The sequence below is a fragment of the Stegostoma tigrinum genome, chromosome 3 (assembly GCF_030684315.1).
Source record: "Stegostoma tigrinum isolate sSteTig4 chromosome 3, sSteTig4.hap1, whole genome shotgun sequence".
In the NCBI taxonomy this organism is placed as follows: Eukaryota; Metazoa; Chordata; class Chondrichthyes; order Orectolobiformes; family Stegostomatidae; genus Stegostoma; species Stegostoma tigrinum.
Genome location: NC_081356.1, coordinates 137173060 through 137200247, shown reverse-complemented (window position 1 = coordinate 137200247; position 27188 = coordinate 137173060). Strand labels below are relative to the sequence as shown.

The following is a 27188-nucleotide window of genomic DNA, read 5'->3' as shown; positions in this document are numbered from 1 at the left end:
TAATGAACTCAGGACAATGTAGTGATGTTTACTTTTTAAATGTTGGTTTGATATGATGCTGAGTTTTCGTTAGAGCTGCCCATTATTTCTTAGAAACGTAGAAATTAGAGCATGAAGAGGCCATTCAGTCCTTTGTGCTGTTTGTTCCCTCAATATAATCATAACTGATTTTGTATCTGAAAGCCACAATTCCACCCCCACCTCCTCATACTACTTCACGATTTTGGTGTCTAGATATTTAGCTTTCTTTTTCTTAAATATATTCAATGACTTCGAATCCATGGTCATGGTTGATAGAGCATTTCACAAGTTTACCACCACCTGTGTGAGGACATTTTACACCAGAGGTGATAACCTAATGGTATTATCACTTAACAGTAAATCCAGAGAGCCAGGTAGTGTTCTAGGTCTCGAATTTGAATTCATTACAAAAATTCTGCAATTAAGAGTCTGTTGATGACCATCAAGGCATTGTTGATTAATGGAAAAACCTATTTGGCGTCCTCATCTGGCCTGGCCTATATAATACTTCAGAACCACAGTAATATTGGTGACTCTTAATTGCCCTCTGTGCAATGAAGACTGCAGGTCAGCAAAATTCTCCTCATCCCCAGTCTGAGATAGTTCATCACATATCCTGAGACTGTAGTCCACCCAGGGAAACATTGTCCTGCCTTGTCAGAATTTCATTCAGTGAGATTCCCAAAGAAGAGTATTTCTCTGTTCACAAGCACTGCCAGACCTGCTCAGTATCACCACATCTTTCTGACTGACAAACTCAGGTTAAAACACTCACCAGGTTTTTGTACTTAACAGGAGATAATTGTTTACAATAAACAATTGGTCTTTTATCTTTAGCACTTAGGCAATATGGATGGCTGATTTATTACACTATATAACATAAACTGAACCCCTTTTAAATTCCCCTTTTGCAAACAGACGCACAAAGACAGACATAACAAAGATATTAATAACAAATAAAAATAAATCAGGGAAACACAGTTCAATAGTACCAAAACAGAAGATGCTGGAGAAGGTGAGTAGATCTGACAGTATCTGTGGAGAGAAAACAGAATCAAAGTTTCAAGCTCCGTGATCCTTGTTCAGAGGTTATATTAAAGGACTGTTCTTTGCAACCTCACTCCTCACCTATGGGTTGGTCACTGTAAGGTTAAACCACCATGGTCGTCTCTCTCGAACATAAGATCAGCCCTGTGGTCATCTGGAAATTTGACGACTGTATCTTAGGTTTGTTTCCTTGCCATTGACACAAAGTTGTTTGCATACCAATACTCTTATTCACTGATTGAGAATTGGTCCTTTCACTGTTTCTAAGGGAATTTATTTCTCCTTGAACAGGGGATTTGTGGTAAAAGGTGTGTAGAAGCCAGCTAGCTGTTACTAGATATTTTTCTGGTGTTATCACACAGAAGAGAGAGAGAGAGAGAGACAGGTTTTGTGCTCCTTTTACTTACAAAGCTGTGTTTCCCTGTTGCAATGGCACTACACAAGCCATGGTCACTTGGACAGGAGCCAAGCCAAACATTGCTCACCTGAGTTCAGACCCATCATTTTCATTCTGTCTCATAGAATCGTACAGCACAGAAGATGCCCTTTGACCTCCCAAGTCTGTACTTTGAAATATTCACTACTACCTGCATAAACCCCACTTTCCTGCTTTTGACTCATAGCCTTGAATGTTATGACATTTAAAGTGCTCATCCAAGTATTTTTTTAAAGTTATAAAGTTTCCCATCTCAACCTTCTTCAGAGGCAGTGCATCCTGCACCCCTTCACTGTGTTGTTGAAAGGGCTTTTCTTCCAAACCCCCTTAAACCTCTCGTCTTTCACTTAAAGATTGTGCCAGCTAGCTATTGACCCTTGAATTAAGGGAGCTGCTGCTTTCTATTCACCCTGTCCATGCCTCTCATAATCTTACACAGCTCTATCAGGTCTATGTATTTATGTCCTTTTACTCTCTCAGTTCTGAAAGAAACACAACATTGTATACACCTCACAGTGTGCTCAAGAAAATGTGACTTTTAAAATGTAACAGCATCATCACTTTGCCTAGTCTCCTTGGTTTAAAGCACCATCTTTCTTTTTCAGTCCACAGTCCAAAAATAAGGGAAATAAAAATATGTGAACTTTACAATATCCACAAACATCCACTTCCTCCATCACTGACACTCTGTAGCAATAGTGTACTATCTACAAGACACACTGCAGAAATTCACCAAAGAGTCTAGACAGCACCTTTCAAATCAATGACCACTTCTATCTAGGAGGACAAGGACAGCAGATGCATGGGAACACCACCCCCTGCAAGTTCCCCTCTAAGGTGTACAACGTTCTGACTCAAAGTTTTATCATTATTACTGGGTCAAAAGTCAGAAGTAGGATCAGAAGTAGACCATTTAGCCCAATGGGTCTGCTGTACCTTTCAATGAAATCACGACTGATCTAATAATCTTCAACTCCCCTTTCCTGCATTTCCTTTTAACCATTGATTCATTTATGATTAAAAATCTGTTTATCTCGGCCCTAGGTTGTTACAACCTCTCACTGAATCAGGCATTCAGCAAGTCCATCTCCCTGACATTCACCCTTTCATGTCAGCCAGGTCTCTCTGACTGAACCAGATTAACAGCCGCAATCAGCGAACTCATATTCACTGTGGACTCCACCCCTCAAATTTGCACAAGACTTCAGTTTTACAGCTTTAAGGCACAACCTCTGTTCCAGTCTCTGATGAAAAGCAGCTGGTTTGGTTGCCATTAATTGTAGTAAAAGGCTCGGTTCCCAAGCTTGATGGAGAAAAACTGGTTGCTAGAGAGTCACCTTGATTGGCTCAACATTTTTCAATTAGAAAATGGCTGCCTGAGTGGAGTCCTAATTAAATACCTGGACGTTTTTCAGGAAGGTCTAGGGACTATCCAAGGAGCCAAGGCCACCTTACAACTTGACCAGGGCACAATTCCACAATTCTCCAAGGCCTGCTCGGTGCCATTTGTCTAACGTGCAAAAATAGAGGCAGAAATCAGAAGTCTGGAAAGTTAACGAATTAATGAAACCAGTCCAATTTGCAGAATATGAAGCCCAGTGGGTCTCTGACTATGGGGATTTTAAACAAACAGTAAACCATTTCATGAGCTGGGTGAATACCCAATCCCTCGGTTAGAGTATTTGTGTACAAAGCTGGCAGGAGGGTTGTCCTTCATGAAGCTTGACATGCGCCGTGCTTACTTGCAGTTGCATTTTGACTAGAATTCTCAAAACTATGCAATACTTAGCATCTATAAGGGCTTGTTATAAGTTATAAGTTTCCACCCAGGTTGATGGGGTTGTTAAGAAGGTGTACGGTGTGTTAGGTTTTATTGGTAGAGGGATTGAGTTTCGGAGTCATGAGGTCATGTTGCAGCTGTACAAAACTCTGGTGCGGCCTCATTTGGAGTATTGCATACAGTTCTGCTCGCCGCATTATAGGAAGGATGTGGCAGCATTGGAAAAGGTGCAGAGGAGATTTACCAGGATGTTACCTGGTATGGAGGGAAGGTCTTATGAGGAAAGGCTGAGGGATTTGATACTGTTTTCGTTGGAGAGAAGAAGGTTAAGAGGTGACTTAATAGAGACATACAAGATGATCAGAGGATTAGATAGGGTGGACAGTGAGGGCCTTTTTCCTCAGACAGTGATGGTTAGCACGAGGGGACATAGCTTTAAATTGAGGGGTGATAGATATAGGACAGATGTCAGAGATAGGTTCTTTACTCAGAGAGTAGTAAGATTGTGGAATGCCCTGCCTGCAATAGTAGTAGACTCGCTAAGTTTAAGGGCATTTAAATGGTCATTGGATAAACATATGGAAGATAATGGAATAGTGTAGGTTAGATGGGCTTCAGATTGGTTTCACAGATTGGTGCAACATCGAGGGTCGAAGGGTCTGCACTGTGCTGTAATGTTCTATGTTCTATGTTCTATTTGTACCAATGTACATTTCATTAACCTATTCAATTTTTCACTGGATATTGGAGAACATTTTGCTTAGTAAGGTTTATCTTAGGTTGCCACTTACTTAGATGACATCCCAGTAACAGGAAAAAACTAACAAGGAACACTGCGAGAATTTGGATATAGCCCTAAAGCTTTCTCCAAGGCAGGCATACACATGAGAAGGGGAAAAATGCGTGTTCCAGGTTCCCCCAATGACCTACTTTGGGCTACAGAGTCAACAAATTTGGAAGATAAAGTGAGGGCAATCAGAGATGCTCTGGCTCCCATGTCTGTCTCGGAGCTTGGGTCTTTTCTGGATCTGGTAAATTATTACAGAATGTTCGTACACAACCTGGCATCCATCCTGGCACATTTGCTTCAACTAATTTAAAAAAAGCGCCAGCCTTGGAAATGGCTGCTTAGACAGGCCTTAGCTTTCTATGAAGTGAAGAAACAGCTATCATCCTCTGTGTTGGCATACCGTGATCCCAAGAATGATCTGGCATTGATGTGTGATGCCTCCCCATACAGCATCAGGGTGGAATTACCTCATAAGTAGCCCAATGGAGTGGGCTGCCCAATAGCTTATGCATCCAGGACTTTGGCTAATGCAGAGCATAAATGTGCCCAGATAGAGAAAGATGAATTGGCGGTTGTATTTTGAGTCAGAAGTTCCACTAATTTCTTTCTGGGTGAAAATTTGTGATTATCATGGACGACAAACCTCTGCTTAGTCTGTTTAATGAGGACAAAGCGGTACCGCCCATAGCTTCAGGCAGTTTTCGGTGTTGGGCTGTAATATTAAGTGCTTATGATTACAAGTTAGAAACACTGGATGGCTGAGTTGTTCATACGGATGCATTGCACTGCCTTCCATTAGCAAATATACCACCCATGGTACCCCTAGTGGAAGATTTGGTTGTGACATTGAGTTTTCTGGACATGGAACCAGCCATAGCTAATAATATCAAACTTTGCTCACTGAAAGATCTGTTCTTTTCCAAACTGAAACAATTGAGTATTAATGGGGAAAACCAATGTGTCACTGCAACTAGAATTGAGAACTTTTTTGGACACAGAGAGACCTGCTCACGGTGAAGGATGGTATATTGTAATGGGGAGTGTGTGGTTGTCCTGAGCAAAGTTTGCTGTCAAGTCCTGGCTGAATTCCATCATGACCTCCCAGGGACCATCAAAATGAAGATATTAATGAGGAGTTATGTCTGGTGGCCAAGCTTGGAAGTAGACATAGCCGTGTTGGTGGGATAGTGGCCCAGAGTGTCAACAAAGACAAAATTTACCTCCAGCAGCTTCCCCACATCCATGGAAATGACCAGATTAAACTTGGACTCAGTTGCAGGTCCTTTCATGGGTTTAATGATTTTAGTGATTATGGGCACCCACTCAAAGTGGCTAGATGCACTAGAGTACATTTGTCACAAGTGGAGCGACTATGGAAAAATTGTGCCAACCTTTTGTGACACATGGAGACACGGAGGTATTGGTCACAGATAACAGGCTGTCATTCATCACAAGAACTTTAGCTAATTCTTAATCTATGATTCTGTGATTAAAGTTGAAAGTTAATTCAACATTCTAGGACAGTTCCATCCCACCTATCATCCAATGGCCTGGCAGAAAGAACGGTCCAAACTTTGAAGGCTGCATTGAGGAAACAGCCTTTTGTGTCACTGGCTATCAAGTTATCATGGTTCTTGTTTGATTATAGGATGACCCATATGCAACTACAGGAACAGCACCAGCAGAGTTGCTAATGGGAAGAAGACTCCACACCAGGCTAAGTCGGATCTTCCCAGGCACGGGGAAGGGTGAAACAGCATCAGGAACTCCAGTGCTGAATCCAGGATTCCACCAAGTGAGAAACTGTTTGGTACAAGGGACAAAGTTCAGTGCATCATGGAAATGACCTTGCAAGTCAGAAGATTGATCAATATGAGCTCAGGACTAGTGACTTATAAAGTTTGGGTGGGTGTGACTGTCCTGAATAAGCATGCGGGCTATTTGAAAACTGCAAATTTACAGACTGTGTGGGAGCACAACCTGCCTTCAGAAATGCTTCAGGGACCTTTTCGATTCATCTCTCCATCAAACTTTGTTGAGTCCTCTAAGTCAGAGATAGAAGTAATGGAAGTAGCTGCCTCGAAGCTTCTACTTCTGGAAGAAGGGAGTGAAAGTGTAGCAGGGCACTCCAGGTGCAAGAGGCAAGCTCACATTTGTTACGCACCTCCTGTGTTGGATTCCAAGTTGGAGGAACCTGACCTGGTGTTAAAATGCCCCAGTGGACTCCAGAAGAATTAGACTGCCCTGTGTCTGTGGACTCAGGGGAGAGGGATATAGTGATTGTACTGAGGTCACCCAGGTGGACATTATAGAATATGAGTTCCCTGTTAACCTGGTCCAGTCAGGGTGAACTGGCTGATATATAAGGATATTGGTACCCTGAATGTCTGACTCAGTGAGAGGCTATGTTATTGTCAAAGGCTATGCATTTGTAAATAAAGGGTGATTGGTGATGGAATGTTGGCCACTGAAGAGTGATTTCACTAACAAATTCCACAGATTCACTACCCTTTTAGAGAAGAAAGTCTTCATCATCTCAGTCTTAATTGTGCAATTCCTTATTCTGAGATTATGCCCTCTGGTCTTAGACTCTCCCACAAGAATAAAAACGTTTCTGTATCTCCCCTGTCAAATCCCAGCAGAGCCTTGCATGTTTCAATGAGTTTGCCTTTCATTCTTCTAAACACCAGTGTATACAGGCTGATCCTACTCAATCTTTCCTCCATACCCAGGCAGCTGACTGAAAATCCTGTGGGCAATCTCCAATGTGATTAATAGGGCCCAAAACTGTTCACAGTATTCCAGCTGCAGTCTGACTAGTGCCTTGCATAGTTTTAGCAAATTCTCCCTATGTTTATTCTCCATTCCCTTCGAACAAAGGCCAGCATTCTTTTTGTTTTCTCTTTTATCCACTGCAGCTTTTAATGATTTGTGGACAAGGATTCCCAAATCCCTCTCTTCTGTAGCTTTCTACACTCTTTATCTGTTTAAATAGTCCAGATTTCCCATATTATATTCCATCTTCCAGGATTTTACCCACTCACTTAACCTGTCTGTGTTCCACTGAAGACTCTTTGTGTCATCCTTGCCTCTGGCCTTCGCACCTACTTTTGTGTCATCTGCAAATCTGGCTATAATGCATGCACTTTCCTTACCCAAGTCATCAATATATGTTATAAATAAGTGAGGCCTTGACACTATTCTTGTTGGTACTCCAGTTGTTTCAGATGTCATCCTGAAAATGCCTCCCTTCTCTCAACTCCATCTTTTATTTGTTAGCTAATCCTCTATACTTGCTAACATTACATCTTGGGATAGTAAGAACTGCAGATTTTTTGAGTCAGAGTCAACACAGTATGGAGGCTGGAGGAGCACAGCAGGCCAGGCAGCATCAGAGGAGCAGGAGAGTCGATGTGTCAGTCCTGATGAAAGGTGTAAACCCAAAACATCGACTTTCCTGCTTCTCTGAAGCTGCCTGATCATGTTCCTTCTAACATCACACCCACTTTTTCCCCTTTATCCTGCTTGTTACCACCTCGAAGAATTGTGATTTCTTTAGTTCTTTCATGAGATACAGATTCCCCTGGCTGCTGCAACATTTATTGCCAGTCCATAATTGCTGATCTGATAACAGTGCTTCACCCTGATTGGCTGAAGGGAAAGAGAGAGATCATAGTCTCCTGATCATAGGGGTTACCTTGGTCTTGCTCCATTCATCCTGTTCAATGTTTAATAGAGGAACTGTTAACTTTGTGAGGTGCTGTATTATTATGAAATCAGATGCTTTTTGATAATAATTGAGAATGGTTACATGGTCATCGTTAGACCAGCTTTTTATTCCTGATATTATCGAATTAACATTTCACCATCAGCCATGATGGGTTTTGAACCTATCTGCACAGACCATTAGCCTGTGGTTCTGGATCACTAGTACAGTGACATCACTGTTACACCACTGCCTCCCTCTGAAACTGCTGAGGCACATGAAAAAGGGAGGACATTGATCAGCTGAGGGTAGTGTTCCACTGGGCCTGACAGCAGAAGAGCACCGTGATCCCACCCTGACAGATTCACCTAGCGGTCCAACCTGGTCAACAAATGGCCTCACCATAGAAGAATATGGACTCCCATTCTGGACACAACAAATCTCTATATATCTTCCAGTCATAATTAATTACAAGATTTCCTAGCCCCATTTGATCTTTCATTCCTCCAGTCACAACAGATCAATGTGCTAAGTCCAGTGGATCACCCTGTTATCTTTCCCTAAGCCCTATTCAGTCAATCTCCTCCTCCTCCTCCTTCCCCTGCCTTCAGTCCCACTGGATCAATCTCTTTCTCCTGCCCTCCCCTTCCCTCAGTTCCACTGGATCACTCACCTCTCCCTTCCCTCAACCTCACTGGATCACAATCTGCTGTCTGATGGAAACTGCTTGTTGATCTTTTGATGAGCAGTGACCACGGCTGAATTTCTATTGCTGGGATCTGCTGTTCAGAAATCTGGTTAAGTGTATGTTCATACACCTGTCTCCTAATAGCTGTGTTTATTCTTGGATAGAATGTTTCCATCAGTTCATTATCACTGAGTTCTTCATAGATCACCGTCTTATAGGAATTGGTAATAGTCACATCCCGTAATCGAATGAAGGAATAAAGAGGGGTTTCTAATATAATTGGTTAAAATGAGGAGCACTAAAAAGTTGCCTTTATATAAAGTTTTCAAGTTGTAGACATGCTCCCCGAGCTGGTGGGTTTGGTTGTAAGCGTTTCGTAACCCTGCTAGGTAACGTCGTCATTGCGCCCCTGGTGGAGTGTCGGTGTTCTCTCCCACTTTTATTTATATGGCTCTGTTTTGCCGGGCTGGTTGGTATCACTTCCGGTTCTGTTTTCCAGTGGTTTGTACATCAGGTCCAGTCTAATGTGTTGGTTGATGGAGTCCCGGTTGGAATGCCAGGCCTCCAGGAATTCCCTGGCATGTGTCTGTTTGGCTTGTGCTATTATGGATGTGTTGTCCTAGTCAAATTTGTGTCTTTCTTTGTCCATGCGTATTAGAGCGGTGAGAATTGGTCGTGTCACTTGGTGGCTAGTTGGTATTCCCTGCTGTCAGTTTTCTTCCAGTTTGGCCTGTGTAATGTTTCTCACTGTCCTTGCATGGTATTTTGTGTATTACATTAGTTTTTTTGGCTGTGGGTATGCGTTTGTTAGTAGCTGTTGCTGGTTTGTGGGCTACCCGATACCTAGGGGCCTGAGTTGTCTTATGGCCATCTCTGATATGTCAGGCATATCACTGAAGAACAGAACTGGAAGTAATGCCAATCACCCCAGCAAACAGACATAAATAACAAGCAGGACAGAACACCAATGCTTCACCAGAGGTGAACTGACAATGTTACCTAGCAATTGATAAAATGTCTACAATCAAACACACCAGCTCACCTAGCAAGTCTACAGCCTTATCTTTATATAAGATGGTATGTCAAATTAAGAGTGGACTGGTTACTGATGTTATTCACAATGCCTGGGTTTCATGTGTTTGCAGAGCTATGAGGTAACAACAGATTATGATGCTGCTGTGCTTGACCATTGTCTGAATTCCCTGGACTGGGCCTGTCGAATGCTGCCCTTTGCTAGGTTCATGAATGTGGAGGAGCTGGTACAGGACATCATCCTCAGCTTGGTTAGTGAGCTGCCTCCAATCAGAAAGGTAGGAACACACATCTGAAAAGCATGTGCTAACGTTACAGTAGACAACAAGAAAAGGAAGGGAAGATGTTGGGGGTGAGAGCAGAGACCAGGAGACTATTGCAGAACATGACCGTTGGTGCATATTGATTGACACATTACCATTGCTGAATCTACAGTCGGGGTCTTTATCAGTGATCAGAAATTGAACTGGACCATCCAAATAAATACAGGGCAGAAGCTGAGAGTTCTTAAAGTCATTCACCACTGTTCATTTATGTGATGTGGGCAACACTGGCTAGACCAGTATTTACTACCCAGAGGCCAATTAAGAGTCAAGCACATTGCTGTGGTCTGGAGTCATATGTAGGCCAGACCAGGTAAGGATAACAGTTTTCCTCCCTACAGGACATTGGTAATCAGATGAGTTTTAACGACAATCAACAGTGATTACATTGTGACCATTAGACCACTGTTTTATCCCAGATTTTATTGAATTCAGATTTCACCACCTGTCATGATAGGATTTGAACCTATATCCCCAGAGCATTAGCTTGGTGGTTCTGGATTACTGATTCAGTGACATTATCATAATGCCACCGCGTCCCCAAAGCCTGTCTACCATCTGCAAGGCACAAGTCAGGAGTGTGATGCAATACCCACCACTTGCCTGGAAGGTGCAGTCCCAGAACACACAATAAAAATTGATTGGTATCCCTTCCATTACCTTAAATATCATTCATTCTGCCACCAACGTTTAGTAATAACCGTGTGTACCATCTGCAAGATGCACAACAGAAATTCAACAAGGCTCTTCTGATAGTATCTACTAAGCTGATAACCACCTCCCTCTAGAAGGACAAGAGCTGCAAACACCACTCCCTGTATATTTCCTCCAAGCCACTCACCACTCTGGCTTGGAAATGTATTCCTTCACTGTCAGGCTGGGTTAAAAGCCTGAAATTCTCTCCCTAAGGACATTGCGAGTTGACGTATAGCATATGGACTGTAGCAGTTCAGGAAGGAGCTCACCACCACCTTCTCAAGGGGCAACTACGGATGGGGCAATAAATACTGGGCCCATCCAGTGACACCCACATCCCAAGAAATAATGGAATAAACATGGTGGTGATGGAGTGTACAGGGATGATTGTGAGCTGTATTATTATGGATGTTTCGCAGCATGCTCTGTCCTGGCTGACTTGCACAGCGGTGTGCCCTGTTTTTTTTTGTAGGTTGCTGAGATTCTGGTCAGGGCCTTTCCTGATGTGGAAGACATTCGCGTGCCTCTCAGGGATAAATATCACTCATTGCAGCATCACCTACGTCACAGCACAGTGCAAGGTGAGAAAGTGCAGCCTGGGTAACCCAGCCTCCACTGCTGTCATTCCCTGATGAACATACAGGTGGCGCAAATCCTCCTTTGGAATGGTTGGGGTTTAATGAGTATCCTGACAGTGGTAGAGATCCAGGCTGGGTAGGACTTGAACGTAGATCTTCTGACCCAAAGGTATGGACACTACCAAGACACTGCAAGTGTCCTAGATAGCGGACCAATGAAAATCCAAAATAGGCAGAAGGCTAGAAACAAAGCAACAAAGTAGGCAGAGAATTTTGTTGATGAGAAGATTTTTGAGATCGTGACAGGAAGCCATGGAAGAGTTTGACAACAGAGAGAATTCCAAATGTTACAGTTCTTTTTGCAAATTTACGTAACGATTAGCACAGCTTCTACAGACTAGTTAATTGAACGAAGGTGGTTGGGAAAGCATTAAGAAATGATCATTTAGGACAAAATTAACAATCATTTGGGCAAGTACAGATTAATTAAGAAAGCCAGCAGAGACCTGTTATAGCAAATCAAGATTAACTTAACAAATGGCAGTTGTGACTCAGTTGCCACGGAAAGACACAGTTCCAGGTTTGAGTTTCACACCAGAGCTTGCGATCAGAAATCTGAGGTGACATTTCATAGAGTCATTGAGGTTGACAATGCATACAAAGACCCTTTGGCCCAAGCACCTAACCATTCAAATTGCATTGTCCAGCACCTTGCCTACACATAGCTTTGACTTCTTCAATGTGATGAGGATTTCCGCCTCTACCACCCTTACAGGCTGTGAGTTCCAGATTCCCACCAACCTCTGGTGAAATCATTTTTCTACACATTGATCTCAACTCCCTACATTTTGCCTTAAATACATGACCCCAAGTCATTGATCCCTCCGCTAAGTGGAAATGTTCCTTATTGTCAATCCTACATTGACCCTCATAATTTTATACATTTCAGCCACGTACACCCTCGGGTTTCTCTGTTTCAAAGAAAACAACCCCAGTCAGTCCAGTCCCTCTTCATCAGTAAGACTCTCCAGCCCATACAACAGCTGGTGAATCTCCTCTGCATCCCCTCCAGTGTATTCACATCCTTCCTACAGTGCGGTGACCAGAACTGCACACTGTGCTCCAGCTGGGGCCTAACCAAAGTCCTGTACAGTTCCACATAACCTCCGTGCTCTTATAATCTATGCCACAACTGACTGAAGGCTGGTGCCCCCCATGCCACCTTAACTACGCTCTTAACATGCCACCTTCAGGAATCAGTGGACAAACACCCCAAGATCCTTCTGTTCCTTTGAGCTTCTGAGTATCCTGCCATTCATTGACTGTTCCTTCTTCCAAAGTGTATCACCTCACATTTATCAGTGTTTGATTCTGCCCATCTGACCAATTCATTTATATCCTCCTTTAATCTAACACCTTCCTCCTCACTGCCAACACCTCACCAATCTTTGTGTCATCCATAAACTTACTTACCATCTCTCCCTCATTCCCATCTCCGTCGTTTATGAATATCACAATCAGTAAGGGACCCAGCATTGATCCCTGTGATATACCACTGCACACTGGGCTCCAATAACACAAGCAGCCTCTGACCACTGTCCTCTGTCCTCTGTAACTAAGCCAGCTTTGGACCCAATTTCCCAAATTACCTTGGATTGCATGAGCTACTATCTTCTGTATCAGTTTCCCATGTACATCAACTGCCCTACCCTCACCTACACACTTCGTCAACTCCTCGAAAAATTCAGCAGATTTGTCAGGCATGCTGGAACTATCCCTGATCAAACCTTGCCTCTTCAAGTGGAAATTAACCCTCTCCTTTTAGAATTTTCTCCACTGATGCTAGACTAACTTGTGTAATTCCGTGGTTTATCTTAATCACACTTCTTTTAAACTGGAATCACATTAGCTGTCCTCCAATCTTCTGGCACCTCCCTTATGGCAAGACAGAAATTAAAAATTTGAGTGTGAGCCCCTATGATTTCCTCCCTCATCTCCCACAGCAATCTGGAATACAACTCATCCAGACCTGAGGACCTATCCACCTTTAAATCTAACAAAACATCCAAGACAATGAAGCCATAAGACAGGAGTAGAATTAGGCCATTTGGCCCCCCAAGTCTGCCTTATCGTTTGATCATGGCTCATATGTATCTCAACCCCATTCTCCTGGTGAACAATGGTCTGTTATCTGTCACCAACACTTCCAGGAGTCGCTGTATTGCAAAAGATGCGCATAGTTTCTCTATAGTCATCGCTGTGTTTGACGATTGAACTCTATTCACATGCAACCACTTTGAGTGAGCATGTCCAACCACAATGACTAAGAATGTTGATGCCATGAAAGAGCTGCATAATGGATGTGTAACTGAGTCCAGGGTTTACCTGGCCATTGCCATGAGTGTGGCGGAAGCTGCTGGTAGTAAATTTTGTCCTTGTTGGCAGGTAGTGCCCTTTTCATAGAGAAACAGGAGGCTAGAAGAACACAGACAAGCCAGGCAGCGTCTGGAGGAAAGGAGCACTCACCGTTTTGGGTATTACTTTTGTTGACTGAAGAATGGTAACACCCGAAACATTGATTGCTCCTTTCCTCCAGATGTTTCCTGGCTTGCTGTGTTCCCACCCTCCAGTTTGTTTACCTGGATTCCAGCATCTGCAGTGTTTTTGTCTCTAACCAATTGCCCTCTGGGCACTGCCCCACCAATGTGGCTGTGTTGGCATCCAATCCAATAAAGCACTGAGCCACCATGCCTCCCCCAGCCAGCTTTGCATATAAATCCTCTACGTGAGACATTAAACATCTATGCAGCTGCAAGAAGCAGCTTATCCTTTGTTTAAAACCCCACAAAGACACACTGATCTGTCAGCCTTCACATTTGCTGTGACTGGTGCTGCCTATTTTGCAAACTGTGTTGGTTTGATGATTCCTTTGCTTTGCTGCCTCTACTTTTGCCTGTAAGGCACTGGGTGGGCCTTGCGTTCTGAGGAAGGGTCATTGGACTCAAACGTTAACTCTGTTTTTTCCTTCACAGATGCTGCCAGATCTGCTGAGCTTTTCCAGCAACTTCTGTTTTTGTTCCTGATGTGCAGCATTCACAGTTCTTTTGACTTTTATTCTATGACGTCCACCTGGCTGACCTTGTTACAATCACCACAGTTACTAATTTGCTTCAATTATAGGTTACTTTCAGACTGTGGATATATAGGGGAAATATTTACAGGCTACAAACTAAAAGACTAGTACAATTTTAAAAAAAATCAAATTAAGAATTAAGTAAATAAAGTAGAGATGCAGGGCCAGATGATGTGTTTTACCTGCATGATTTGGAAGCTGGTTGAGCCCATTGTGGTTTAGAGTGACCACATCTGTAGCAAGAAGGAGAGTTACTTAATGCTGGGTTTCAGGAGGCAGTCATATGCCTTTGATTAACAACCTTGAATTAGGTCAGTGGTCTAGAACAGGTGAGTGTGGCTACAAGTGATACAGGTAAAGTGCCCAAGACGTTGTGCTGAAGGAGCCTCAGCCCTGGAGCTTGCCTAACAGGTTTGAGATTCTTGCTCCCCATGTGGATGGGTGTGATGTCTGTAGGAAGGATGAACAAACTGACCACAGCACTGCAGTGCAGGGAGTAATTCAAGAGCGGCTGAAAATAGAAATGTAACTTCAATCAGGGATAGTATAGCCAGGGGAATAGACACTGTTCCCTGTGGCCAGGAGTGAGAGCCCCAAAGGCTGTGTTGCCTGCCTGGTGCCTGGGGTCAGGATAAGAGGTTATGGTGAAGCTGTATAAAACTCTGGTGCGGCCGCACTTGGAGTATCGTGTACAGTTCTGGTCACCGCATTAAAGGAAGGATGTGGAAGCTTTGGAAAGGGTGCAGAGGAGATTTACTAGGATGTTGCCTGGTATGGAGAGAAGGTCTTACGAGGAAAGGCTGAGGGACTTGAGGCTGTTTTCATTAGAGAGAAGAAGGTTGAGAGGTGACTTAATTGAAACATATAAAATAATCAGAGGGTTAGATAGGGTGGATAGGGAGAGCCTTTTTCCTAGGATGGTGATGGCGAGCACGAGGGGGCATAGCTTTAAATTGAGGGGTGAAAGATATAGGACAGATGTCAGAGGTAGTTTTTTTACTCAGAGCGTAGTAAGGGAATGGAACGCTTTGCCTGCAACGGTGGTAGACTCGCCAACTTTAGGTACATTTAAGTCGTCATTGGACAAGCATATGGACATACATAGAATATTGTAGGTTAGATGGGCTTGAGGTCGGTATGACAGGTCGGCACAACGTCGAGGGCCGAAGGGCCTGTATTGTGCTGTAATGTTCTATGTTCTATGTCACATGGGCTGCAGAGGACCTTGGAATAGGATGGGAAAGATCTAGATGTTGTGGTCCACACAGGTACCAATGGTAGGGAGAGGAAATAGATTTTGATGAGGGACTATGAGCAGCCAGGAGCTAAATTAAGTAGCACAACCAAAGGGTAATAACTTCTGGATAACCACCTGAGCCATGAGCTAATTGGCACGGCTGAATGTGAGTAAAGAGATAAATGTGTGGTTCAGAGATTGGGTGTGGGAGAAATGGGATTGAACTCATGGGACATTATTATCTTCAGATACCCCCACACTACTATTTCTCCCTGACTGTTTGGCAGTCTATAATACACTCCCAGGAATGTGACCACTCCGTTTTTATTCTTAAACTGTCCCCAGAAAAACGACATTTGAAGACCTTCTGGTATTGTTGCTGTACTATTAATCCAGAGACCCAGGTAATGGGTCTCCAATGAACGCGGGTTTGAATCCCACCATGGTAGTTAGTGGAAATTAAATTCAATAAAAATCTGAAATGAAAAATGTAATGATGACTATAAAATTATTGTCGATTGTCGGGATAAGCCCATCTAGTTCACTATATCTTTTAGGATTGGAAACTGCCATCCTTACTTAGTTTGGCCTACATGTAACTCCAGACCAGGTAGTGTGGTTGACTGTTACTTGGCCTCTGGGCAATAAATGCTGGCCTGGCCAGTGATGGCTTCACCCTGCGAATGAATAAAGAAAACTATTCCTCCTCACTGCACTTATTCCTTTAATGAATAATGTGACACCATCTCTTTAACATCTTTCCCAAGATCCTTTACCATGGAATGATGAGTTCCTAGCCCTGGCCCTCTATCTGCCTCCTCCTTCCCCCTGCTGATGCTGACTCTGATCCTAGGCCTCAATGTCCCCTCGAACCACTTCCTTTCTCCTTGTTGTGTTGATGTTGAAATGCAGAGCAAGTTGGAAATGCCACCTTGGAGAATGAGACATTTAAACTGAGGCCTGTTTGCAAGTTCAGGTGAATGCAGTTTCCATGGCACCACTTCAGGGAAAAGCCTGGTATTATCCAGAGACGAGCGCTTGTCCTTTGAAGAGAGGTGGAGCAGTATAAGTGTATGTTGTTTGGTTTTTAGAAGAGTGAGTGGAGATCTAATTGAGGTACTTAAGATGCTGAGGAGGGTTGAAAAGGTAGGTACAGAGAGGATGTGGCCTCATGTGGGGTAATCTTGATCAAGAGGCCATTGTTTTAAGATAATGGGTAGCAGATTTAAAACAGAGATGAGGAGTAAACTCAGTCTGGGTGGGATGCTCTTCAGAGGGTCAGTTCATACTTGATGGGCCGAATGGCTTCCTTCTGTACTGTAGGGATTCTATGAATCTATGATTAGGTCAGTCAGCTTCTCAAACTTGCTGTGCCATTATATTCATCCCTCATTGCTGGTCTGATTGTGAAGTTCACATACTTGAGTCCCTTGGATAACCTCTCGCTAACTTGCCAGTCAAGAATCTATCTATCACAGGAACAGCAACTCATATTCCGTTTGGGAGCCCTGCAGCCCAATGGTATCAATGTGGACTTCACAAGCTTTAAAATCTCCCCCTCTCCCACTGCATCCCAAAACCAGCCCAGCTTGCCCCCGGCTCCCTAACCTGTTCTCCCTGTTACCTATCCCCTCCTCCCACCTCAAGCCACACCTCCATTTCCCACCAACTAACCTCATCCTGCCTCCTTGACCTATCCGTCCTCCCCGGACTGACCTGTGCCCTCCCCACCTATATTTTCCTCTCCACCTATATTTTCCTCTCCACCTATCTTCTCCTCTATCCATCTTCGGTCCGCTTCCCCCTCTCTCCCTATTTATTTCAGTTCCCACTCCCCATCCCCCTCTCTGATGAAGGGTCTACGTCCGAAACGTCAGCTTTTCTGCTCCTGAGATGCTGCTTGGCCTGCTGTGTTCATCCAGCTTCACACTTTGTTGTCTAAGAATCTATCTAGCTTTGTCTTCAAAATAATCAGCAACTCTTCCTCCATCACTCTGAGGAAGAGTGCTCTAAAGACTTATTCCAAAGGGAAACTTCATCTTTATCTGCATCAGAAATGGAAGGGCCCTCATTTTTAACCTTGCCCTCCCCACCCCTCAGGATTCAGAGGGGAAAGGGAATCATTCCTTCAGCATCCAGCCTGCTAAGTCCCCACAGCATGTTTTATGTTTCTTCTACATCTTAATGGATATAGGCCAATCTGTCCAAGTTTTCCTCACAGGATAACACCCTACCCCCATCCCAATGCTGGAATCAATCACGTGAACCTTCCCTGAAATAATCATAGAGAATCATACAGCATGAAGACAGATCCTTCGGCCCAGCATGTCTGTACCAACCAGAAAACACCAAACTACACTAATCCCATTTACCTTTATTTGGTCCATGACCGACTGTGCCCCAGCATTGTAAGTACTTGCTTCCACCACCCTCTCGGGCAGTGCATTCGATATTTCTACCACACTCTGGGTGTAATTTTTAGTTTTAAATTTCCTCTAAGCCACTAACTCCTCACCTTATGCTTGCCCCTCTGGTCTTTGACATATGTGTCATGGGCAAGATAGTCTCACAACCTACTCTGTCTATGCCTGTCATAATTTTGTATACCTCAATAAAACCCCTGCTCAACATCCACAGCTCCAAGGAAAACAAACCCTATCCAGTCACCCTTCATACTGAGACTTTTCATCCCAGGCAACATTTTGATGAATCTGCTCTGCACCCTCTCCAGTGTAATTGCATGTGGTGACCATACCTGCACACAATATTCCATCTGTGGCCTAACCAATGTTTTATAAAGTTGTAATAAGACTTCCCTGCTCCCAGATTCTGCTCCCCACATAATAAAGACAAGCATCTTGCATACCTTCTTTACTTACCTGTGCTGACTCCTTCAGGGATCCATAGACTTTGTACAATAAGTTCCCTTTGTTCCTCAGTACTCACGAGGGACTTGCTATTTATCCTTCCCATGTTAGACCTCCCAAAATATATCACCTCATATGGGATTAAATTCATCTGCCATTGTTGTGCCCAATTTACCAGCTGATCAATCAAAAACAATGTACTGTCTTAAAGGGAAGGGTGTGGGAGTGGGATAAGCTGAGTTCTTGTAAAGAGCCAGCACAGACATGATGGGCTGAACATGGGTGTAGTTATTCTACATGGCTGTACATTGCTTGTTTGGGAGCCAATCTCTCAATGTCGGTCACTGAGTGTAGGAGGAATGGAGTTAGGAATTGAACAGCCATTCTGTTTACACAGCATGAAAGATGGAAGGCCAACCAGGGAGTTTTGGAATAATCATGTAGAAGTCGTAAAGACAGGGTTAGGGTTTCAGCAGCAGATGAGCTGAGGCAAGGCTGGAATTGGGTGATGTTAGAGAGGTTGAAGTAGTCAGTCTCGGTGAATTTTAAAACCCCTTGTTTCTCAGGCCTTGATGGAGATGAGATGATGTCGGTCCTGCTGCACGAGCTTCATGGACAGAGGATGAAAGTGATGAAGCGGGCAGTCCAGACTATTGGTCCTACTGAACAGCACATTTGGGAACGAACTGATGAGGGCTTGGGGGACCAAGAGGACCAGACATATGATCGGTTCTCATTGGGAACAAGTCTGAGCAGAAGTTCTTTGACAGACACCAGAAGAAGCCAAAATGGGGGAGATGGGAACACAACAGACAATATCTCAGAGGATCTCCAGGATCTAGGTGAACACCAGGATAGAATCCAGCAGTTACTGGGAACTGGTGACAGGTACAACCCATGGAGCAGATGAATTGTGTGTTTGTATGTGTATCTCTCTCTCTGTCTCTGTCTCTCTCACTGTTTGTGTATGGGTGCCTCTGGGTAGTGGACATGTGTGGGTGTCTCTCTGTGTCTCTCTGAGGGATTGTGTGTGTCTCTGTGTGGGAGACTATTTTTGTGTGGAATTGTTTGTGTCCCTCTGGGGGTATGTTTGGGGGTGTCTGTATGGGGTGTCTTTCAGTGGGTGTGCGTCTTTCTGGAGGTGTGTGTCTGTGTGAAGGGTGTCTGTTTGCGGGTGTGTCTGTGTGAAGGGTGTCTCTGTTTGCGGGTGTGTCTGTGTGAAGGGGTATCTAAGTGGGACTGTGTCCATGTGTTGGGGTGTGTTTGTGTGTAGGGGTGTATCTCTGTGTGCGGGGGTGTCTGTGCGTGTGGAGAGGATGTCTCCGTTTTGTTGGGGAGTGTCTCTGTGTGGGGAGATATCTGTGTGGATTTCAGGTACAAATGGAATAAGAAGGGAAATCAGAGAAACTTGTGTATTTGAAGGCCAATTGTAGTTATAGAATAAATTACCAACAGAATATGGATTACAGTTAGCTGTGGAGAAGGTGAGATTGAGAAAAGCAGGAGCGGGGTGGGGATGAGGGGATTGGACAAACGATGAATAGGTGTTTGCACAGGGAGAGTGGAGTCTCAAGTAGATTATCAAACCAATGATACAGAGGTTGGTCTGTTCACCTTCTGGTTCAGCGGTAGGGACACTAACTGTGTCACAAGAATAAGCCCCAGTGAATTTCTAATCCATCATCTTAACCACTCAGCCACAGCTACAGCGAAATGTTAACAGTGGTGGGGTTCAAACCCACACCTGCAAAACCAGGAATCTGAGGTGCAACCTTATAGAAGTCTATAAAATCATGAGAGGCATATAGAAGGTAAAAAGCAACAGCTTTAATCTGCACAGAGATTGGGCAAATCAAATCAGCCACAATGCTGTAGAGGAGGAATTCCTGGAGTATATACAGGATGGGTTTCTTGACCAATATATAGAGGAACAATTAGAGAGCAGGCCATCTGAGACTGGGTGCTGTGTAATGAGAAGGTAATCATCGCCAATCCAGCTGTGCAAGACCTCTTGGGGAAGAGCAAGCATGTCACGATAGAATTTTTTTTATTAAGATGGAGAATGAGATAGTTGATTCGGAGACTAGGGTGCTGACTCTTACTAAAGGAAGCTATGAAGATATGAGGCATGAGTCAGACTTTGTAGATTTGGGAGAGTTACTTAAAATGATGGCAGTGGATGGGCAATGGCAAACATTCATGCGGATCTGCAACAACAGTTTATTCCTGTCTGTGGCAAAAGCAAAATGGGCCAGAGGGCCAATCCATGGCTTACAAAAGAAATTAGAGACAGTATCCGATCCAAGGAAGAAACATATAGATTGGCCAAAAAAAATAAAATCTGAGGATTGGGAGCAGTTTAGAATTCAGCAAAGAAGGACCAAGGAATTGATTAAGAAGGGGAAAGTACAGTAAGCTTGCAGGGAATATAAAGACTGACACTGAAAGTTTCAGTAGGTACATGAAGAGAAAGTGATTGGTAAAGACAGATGTAGGTCCTCTGCAGACAGAAACAGGGGAATGTATAATAGGGGACAAAGGAATGGCTGAACAATTAAGTACATACTTTGGTTCTGTCTCCACAAAAGAGAAGATAAATCAGATACCAGAAATGTTGGAGGATGCAAGATTTATTGAGAGGGAAGAACTGAGGGAGATCAATATTAGTACGGAAATAGTGCTGGGAAAATTGTTGGGATTGAAGGCAGATAAATCCCCAGGGCCTGATAATCTACTTCCCATAGTGTTTAAGGAAGTAACTCCAGAAATAGTGGATGCATTGGTGGTCATCTTCAAGGATTCCTAGAGTCTCTGGCGCGGTCCCTGTAGATTGGAGGGTGGCTAATGACATTCTAGAGAGAAAACAGGGAATTATAGAGCAGTGAGCCTAACACTTGTAGTGAGGAAAATTCTCCAAACCATTGTCAAGGTCTTTATAGTGGAGCATTTAGAAAGCAGTGGCAGGATCAGAGTCAGCATGGATTTATGAACGGGAAATCATGCTTGCCAAATCTGTTGGAATTCTATGAAGACGTAACTAGTACAGTTAACAAGGAGGAGCCAGTTGATGTAGTATTTGACAAGCATGGACAAAGTCCCATATAAGAGATTAATGTGCAAGATTAAAGCACATGGAATTGGGGGAATTGTATTGAGATGGATGGCAGGGAGAAAACAAAGACTAGGAATTAATGCGTCCTTTTCAAATTAGCTGGCAGGAACTTGTGGGGTCCCACAGGGATCGAAGCTGGGACCCCAGCTATTGATAATATATATTAGTGATTTGGATAAGGGAACAAAATGTAACATCTCCAAGTTTGCAGATGATACCAAGTTGGGTGGGAGGGTGAACTGTGACGAGGATGCAGAGATCCTTCAATATGATCTGGACATGTTGGGTGAGTGGGCAAATCAATAGGCAGGTGCAGTATAATTTAGGTAAGTGCAAAGTTATTCACTTGTAAAATTAAAAACAAGAAGACAGATTACTACCTGAATGGCTGTAAATTGGGAGGGGGGGGAGTGCGCAGTGCGACCTGGGTGTCCTTGTGCACCAGTTGCTGAAGGTAAGCATGCAGGTGATGAAGAAGGTAAATGGGATGTTGGCCTTCATTGCGAGAGTTTTTGAGTACAGGAGCAGGGATGTGTTGTTGTAGTTTTACAGGGCCTTGGTGAGACCACACCTGGAATAACGTGTGCAGTTTTAGTCTCCTTTTCTAAGGAAAGATGCTGTTATTCTAGAGGGAGTATAGCAAAAGTTTACCAGGCCAATTCCGGGGATGGTGGGCCTGATGTATGAGGAGATATTGACTAGGTTGGGGCTGTTGTTGCCAATGTTCAGACAAATGAGGGGAATCTCACAGAGACTTGTAAAATTCTAACAGGACTGGACAGGGTAGGTACAGGGATGATGTTCCCGATGGTGGTTGTGCCCAGAACCAAGAGTCACAGTATGTGAATGAAAAACATTTAAACATTCAAAATAGATGTACATAGCACAAAAGCAGGAGAGTTTTGCTAAACCTTTTGGGGAGGAATGATTGGAGAGAATTGAGTTTGCTTTGGGAAACCTCATGTTAAGAAGGATGTGTAGACATTAGAGCAGTACAGGGAAGATGAACTGCATTTATACTAGCTCTGTAAAGAGACGGGAGAAATTGAGGTTTCTCTCCTTCAAGAGAGGGTTAGAGGAGGCTTTCACAGAGGTGTTCAAATTCATCAGCAGGTTCAGAGAAATAATGAAGAGACCCTGATTCCACTGGCTGAGAGGATTTGATTTCAAGTGAAGTTGCTGTGATCTGGAAAGTACTAATAGAATGGCTGATAGCAACAGATTTAGTAATAACTTACAGTTGAGAATTTGATGAATCTAATTTGTAGAGCTATGAGGAAGGAGAGATTGAACGGGATTCTTTGGATAGGCCCAGCAAAGATGCAGCATGAGATCAGTGGGTTGAATGGCCTTCTTTTGGGCTCTGTCAATCTGTGCTCAAACACTCGGTGTCTGTGTGTAGCAGAAGTTTTGTTCTGTATTTGCAGGAACCCAGCATCAGGTCTCCATAAGAGCTCAGTCAATAGGAGCTATGGGCCGGGCTACAGAAAACCTGCACAGTCTGGAAAGGATGAGATGCACACAGCCTGTCTGCCTCTGGTTGGATCATGGGAGTTTGAGCGTGATGATGAGGAGTATGTGAAGTTTCTGGAGCTGTTCCTGAGCTACCTGTTGGAGAGAGACTGGATAGTGAATGAGGGACGAGCTGTCCCACTGCTAAGCAGCTGCTCGGCCTTTCTGAAGGAACAGGAGTTGAACTCACTGGCATTCCAGGTCCACACCACCTTAAAGAGGAGGCAGGTCAAATCAAGAGCTGCTGGCCAGGTCTCCACAACAAAGAACTGTTCTCCCCTAATGTCTGTGTTGCACCAGAACAAAAACCTGAGCTGTGGGGGAGGATCAAAACCCACACACCCTTCACCCACTCAAGGGGTACTCCACTCCACTGGCTATCCTGAAGTGGTGTCAAATGAGTCCATTATCCACAGCTACTTTCCTGCTGCTAGCACTCAAGGCAGGGCAAGTGGCAGAGGCTTGTTTGGATTAAAGTTGCACTCTTTGCCCAATCAGTTAAATGTGTTCCAGCGCAGAGAAGCTGTTCCTCGGTCTACCTGCTCCACTGAGGTGCCAGGGACAGCAGACCACACTCACTGCTCATCACTGTCTGCTCTGTTAGAAGAGGACCTCACCCCTGACCTGGAGATCAAGTTCCAGGCCACAGCAAAGCTCCTGGAGTGGATGATCCAGTGGTCTGAAAGGAGGCTGCTCGGTGGCCCTCACAAAGTGGAGAAATTACTGGACAGCAACACTAACATACGAGTCAAAACATCAATTCCTGTCATCCTCCGCTCACTGTGGCTGCTAGACAGGGATCTGGGGGCCAAGGCACAGGATAACTGTAACCACAAGGTATGTTACTGCTCAGCTTTCTCCAGGTGATTCCATTCAACTGGAGAATGGCTACAACCCACAAGGAAGCAAACCACTTGGTGCTCCTGTCTGCCTTCTCTTTGGAATCCTGCAAATGTCTCCTTTTCAGTCAATGGTCTAAGTCCCTTTTAAAAGCCTGAAGTGAACTTGCCTCTCCCCACTTTCAGACAGTACATTCCAGACCCTAACCACTCGCTGTGAGAATGTCTTTCCTCATGTCATCATAGGTTGTTTTGCCAATCACATGATATCTATGATCCATATATCTAGATCCTTCCAGCAATGGAAGCAGTTTCTCCCCGTCAACTCCGTCAAGTCCCCTCATGATTTTGAATGCCTCGATCAAAAGTGTCAGCTTTCTCTTCTCCAAGGGCAGCAGGCCCAACTTTGCCAGACTGTGCACGCAATACATTCCAGGGATGAGGAACCTCATTCTCTTGATTTTTTTTTGCTGTATCCTTTCAAATGCCTTCACATATTTCCTAAGGTAAGCTGCCTGGAAGTAATTGCAGTACTCTTGCTGAGGTTGGAGCTGAACTTAGACAAGTTTAAAGGAATTTGGTGTTGAGCTTGATGCTCATCTTGCTCAAACCTGGACTTCTTTATTCTTTAGTACACTAACTGCACTCTCAATCTGTTCTGCCACTTCCAGTGACTGATGCACACAGGTCTGTACTCTTGAACACACTTTCAAATAGTGCCTCTTATGGTTTCTTGTTCTTACCAAAATAAAGCTCTTCGCCCCTTGCATTAGGTTATATTTGGTACTTAATCGGTCATCCCACCAACTACTCCATGTCACTTTGAAGTCTTACACAAGCTCTAGTGAGTGGATAGTTCAGAATGTATTGTGCCCATTATCTTTGAGTGTCATGCCAAGTCACTTCATAGGATAAATTATAGTCAATCACATTGCTGTGGGTCTGGACTAACACATGGGCCTGACCAGGTAAGAGCTGCACATTTTCTTCCCTCAAGGTGATTCCAGCTCTGGATGTAGGAAATGAACCAAATTACCTCAGAATTGCTTTGGTCTTTGGATTACCAGCCCAATGACTTTACCATGATACTACCCGTCTCCACTCTCACACATCTCATCGTTTACAATACTTGAATGTTTCATATTAAGTCATAAGCACTTATAATTATATCCTGTACACCAGTGTCCGTGTCACCCATCTATATCAGGGCAAGTGGGGATCCAAACAGACTGTCATGAGGAATTCCATTGCGACTCTTCTTCTTGTTCGATAAATGATCTTTAGTCATTCCTCTTTTCTCCACGCAGTCATACAGTGTATATTTTTTGTCCATGAGCTGTAACCTTTTTCAAAACTTGTGTGGCACTTCAGAGAATGCCTTCTGGAAGTCCATGTATACTACATCAATAGCATTACCTTGATCAACCCTTTCTGTCATCTCTTCAAAACAATCTCCAGCAAGTTAGATAAACATGTTATTTTCTGAAGAAATTGCAATGGTTTTCCTGCATCACCCCACTCATTTCTGTTTCTTGAGGCTTGTCCACCACTGAGGTTAAACTGACTAGAATCCTCAATGGTCCTTTAGTCACAACCCACACCTCGCAAACAAATGCCTCCTCTCCCTCTGCTTCTCATCTCCCTGATCTCCTGTCACTTTGCCCACCTTTCACTGACACCATCCACCTCCTTCCCACAGACACAGTACACAACTATAGAGGTAGGTAGGGGGCCTGTTAGTTTTATAACTGTAGGGGCAGACTGGGAGGTCAGTTAGTTTTATAACTGTAGGGGCAGACTGGGAGGTCAGTTAGTTTTATAACTGTAGGGGTAGACTGGGAGGTCAGTTAGTTTTATAACTGTAGGGGCAGACTGGGAGGTCAGTTAGTTTTATAACTGTAGGGGTAGACTGGGAGGTCAGTTAGTTTTATAACTGTAGGGGCAGACTGGGACCTGTTAGTTTTATAACTGGAGGAATAGACAGGGAGCCTGTTTGTTTTATAACTATAGGGACAGACTGGGAGCCTTGATATGCTCAACAATATCAGTTGAGTCTCTCTGTCCTCTGATTTTTGTCATGTGTTCAAACCCAATTCCATTATCTGACCCTTCGGTATAGTGCTGAGGGGTGCTGTGTTGTCAGAGATGTTATGTTTTGGAGGAGTCAATAAACTGAAACCCTGTTTATCATGGATAATAAAGTGTGAGGCTGGATGAACACAGCAGGCGAAGCAGCATCTCGGAGCACAAAAGCTGACATTTCGGGCCTAGGCCCTTCATCAGAGAGGATTATCCCCTGTTTATCTTGACTGTCCTTTCAAATGAATAGAAAGATGCCACAAGTGTTTGAAGAAAAGCAGCAGATTCTGTGTTCAACATTTATATTCTCATCCACTTTAGTAGATTACTTAGAATATAGGAGTTCGAGCCATCCATTCAGCCTCTGAGTCTGCTCTGCCATTCAGTATGGTCATCGATCATCAGCTCAGTATCCTGTTCCTGCTTTCTCCCTATATTCTTTGATCCTTTAGTCCCAAGAACTGTATCTAATTTCTTGAAACATTCAATGTTATGACGTCAGCCATAACATGCCATAACTTCCTGTGGCAGAGAATTTCGCAGGCTCACCACTCTCTGGGTGAAGACGTTTCTCCGCCTCTCGGTTCTAAATGGCCTAACCCGTATTCTTAGACTGTGACCCATGGTTGTCAAATTCCTAGACAGCCTGCATTTACCCTGTCTGCTCCTTTTAGATTGGTACATGTTCTCAGCTCCAGTGAATACCAAACCAATCCAATCGTTCTTCATTTGAGAGTCTTGCCCTCCAAGGGGTCAATATGATAAATGTTATTGCACTTCTTCTATAGCCAGAACATCCTTCCACTGAGGAGGAGACCAAACCGCACACACAATTCCAGGTATGGCCTTTACAAAGGTCCTGTGCAATTACAGCAAGACATCCCTGCTCCTGAATTCAATCCTTTCAATATAAAAGCCAGAATACCATTTACAAGGACAGCAAAGTCTCGTTGTACCTAGTCCTTTACTAATCTACAACTAATCAGATACTAATCTGCCTCCCATTTTTAGCTACCAAAGTGGATGGCCTCACATTTATCCATACTTACTAGGAGACAAGGGGAGTACGATAAAAGAAATGTGAGAGGCAAGCATTTTACACAGAGGTATAAGTGTCTGCAGTGCACTGCCAGAGGTGCTATTGTAGAATCACACACTCATAGAGTGCATTGAGTCTGCACCAGCATATGAGAAACACCTGACCTTCAATCTAAGCCCATTTACCAGCGCTTGGCCCATAGCCTTGAAAGTTGTTTAAAGGATGTGAGGCAACTTGCCTCAAACACTCTTCCAGGCAGAACATTCCATACTG

The 27188-nt window shown here is 43.9% G+C and overlaps 1 protein-coding gene across 1 annotated transcript in view; it reads left to right on the top strand.

Annotated features, from left to right (window-relative positions):
• The window catches only part of cplane1 (ciliogenesis and planar polarity effector 1), a 286526-nt gene that overhangs the window by 149113 nt on the left and 110225 nt on the right, over nucleotides 1-27188 (top strand). The window contains exons 22-26 of the mRNA XM_059644976.1: nucleotides 5723-5869; nucleotides 9614-9778; nucleotides 10992-11100; nucleotides 18901-19222; nucleotides 22874-23795. Of these exons, the coding sequence (XP_059500959.1) occupies nucleotides 5723-5869; nucleotides 9614-9778; nucleotides 10992-11100; nucleotides 18901-19222; nucleotides 22874-23795 (1665 nt within the window). The remainder of the gene's footprint in view (nucleotides 1-5722; nucleotides 5870-9613; nucleotides 9779-10991; nucleotides 11101-18900; nucleotides 19223-22873; nucleotides 23796-27188) is intronic.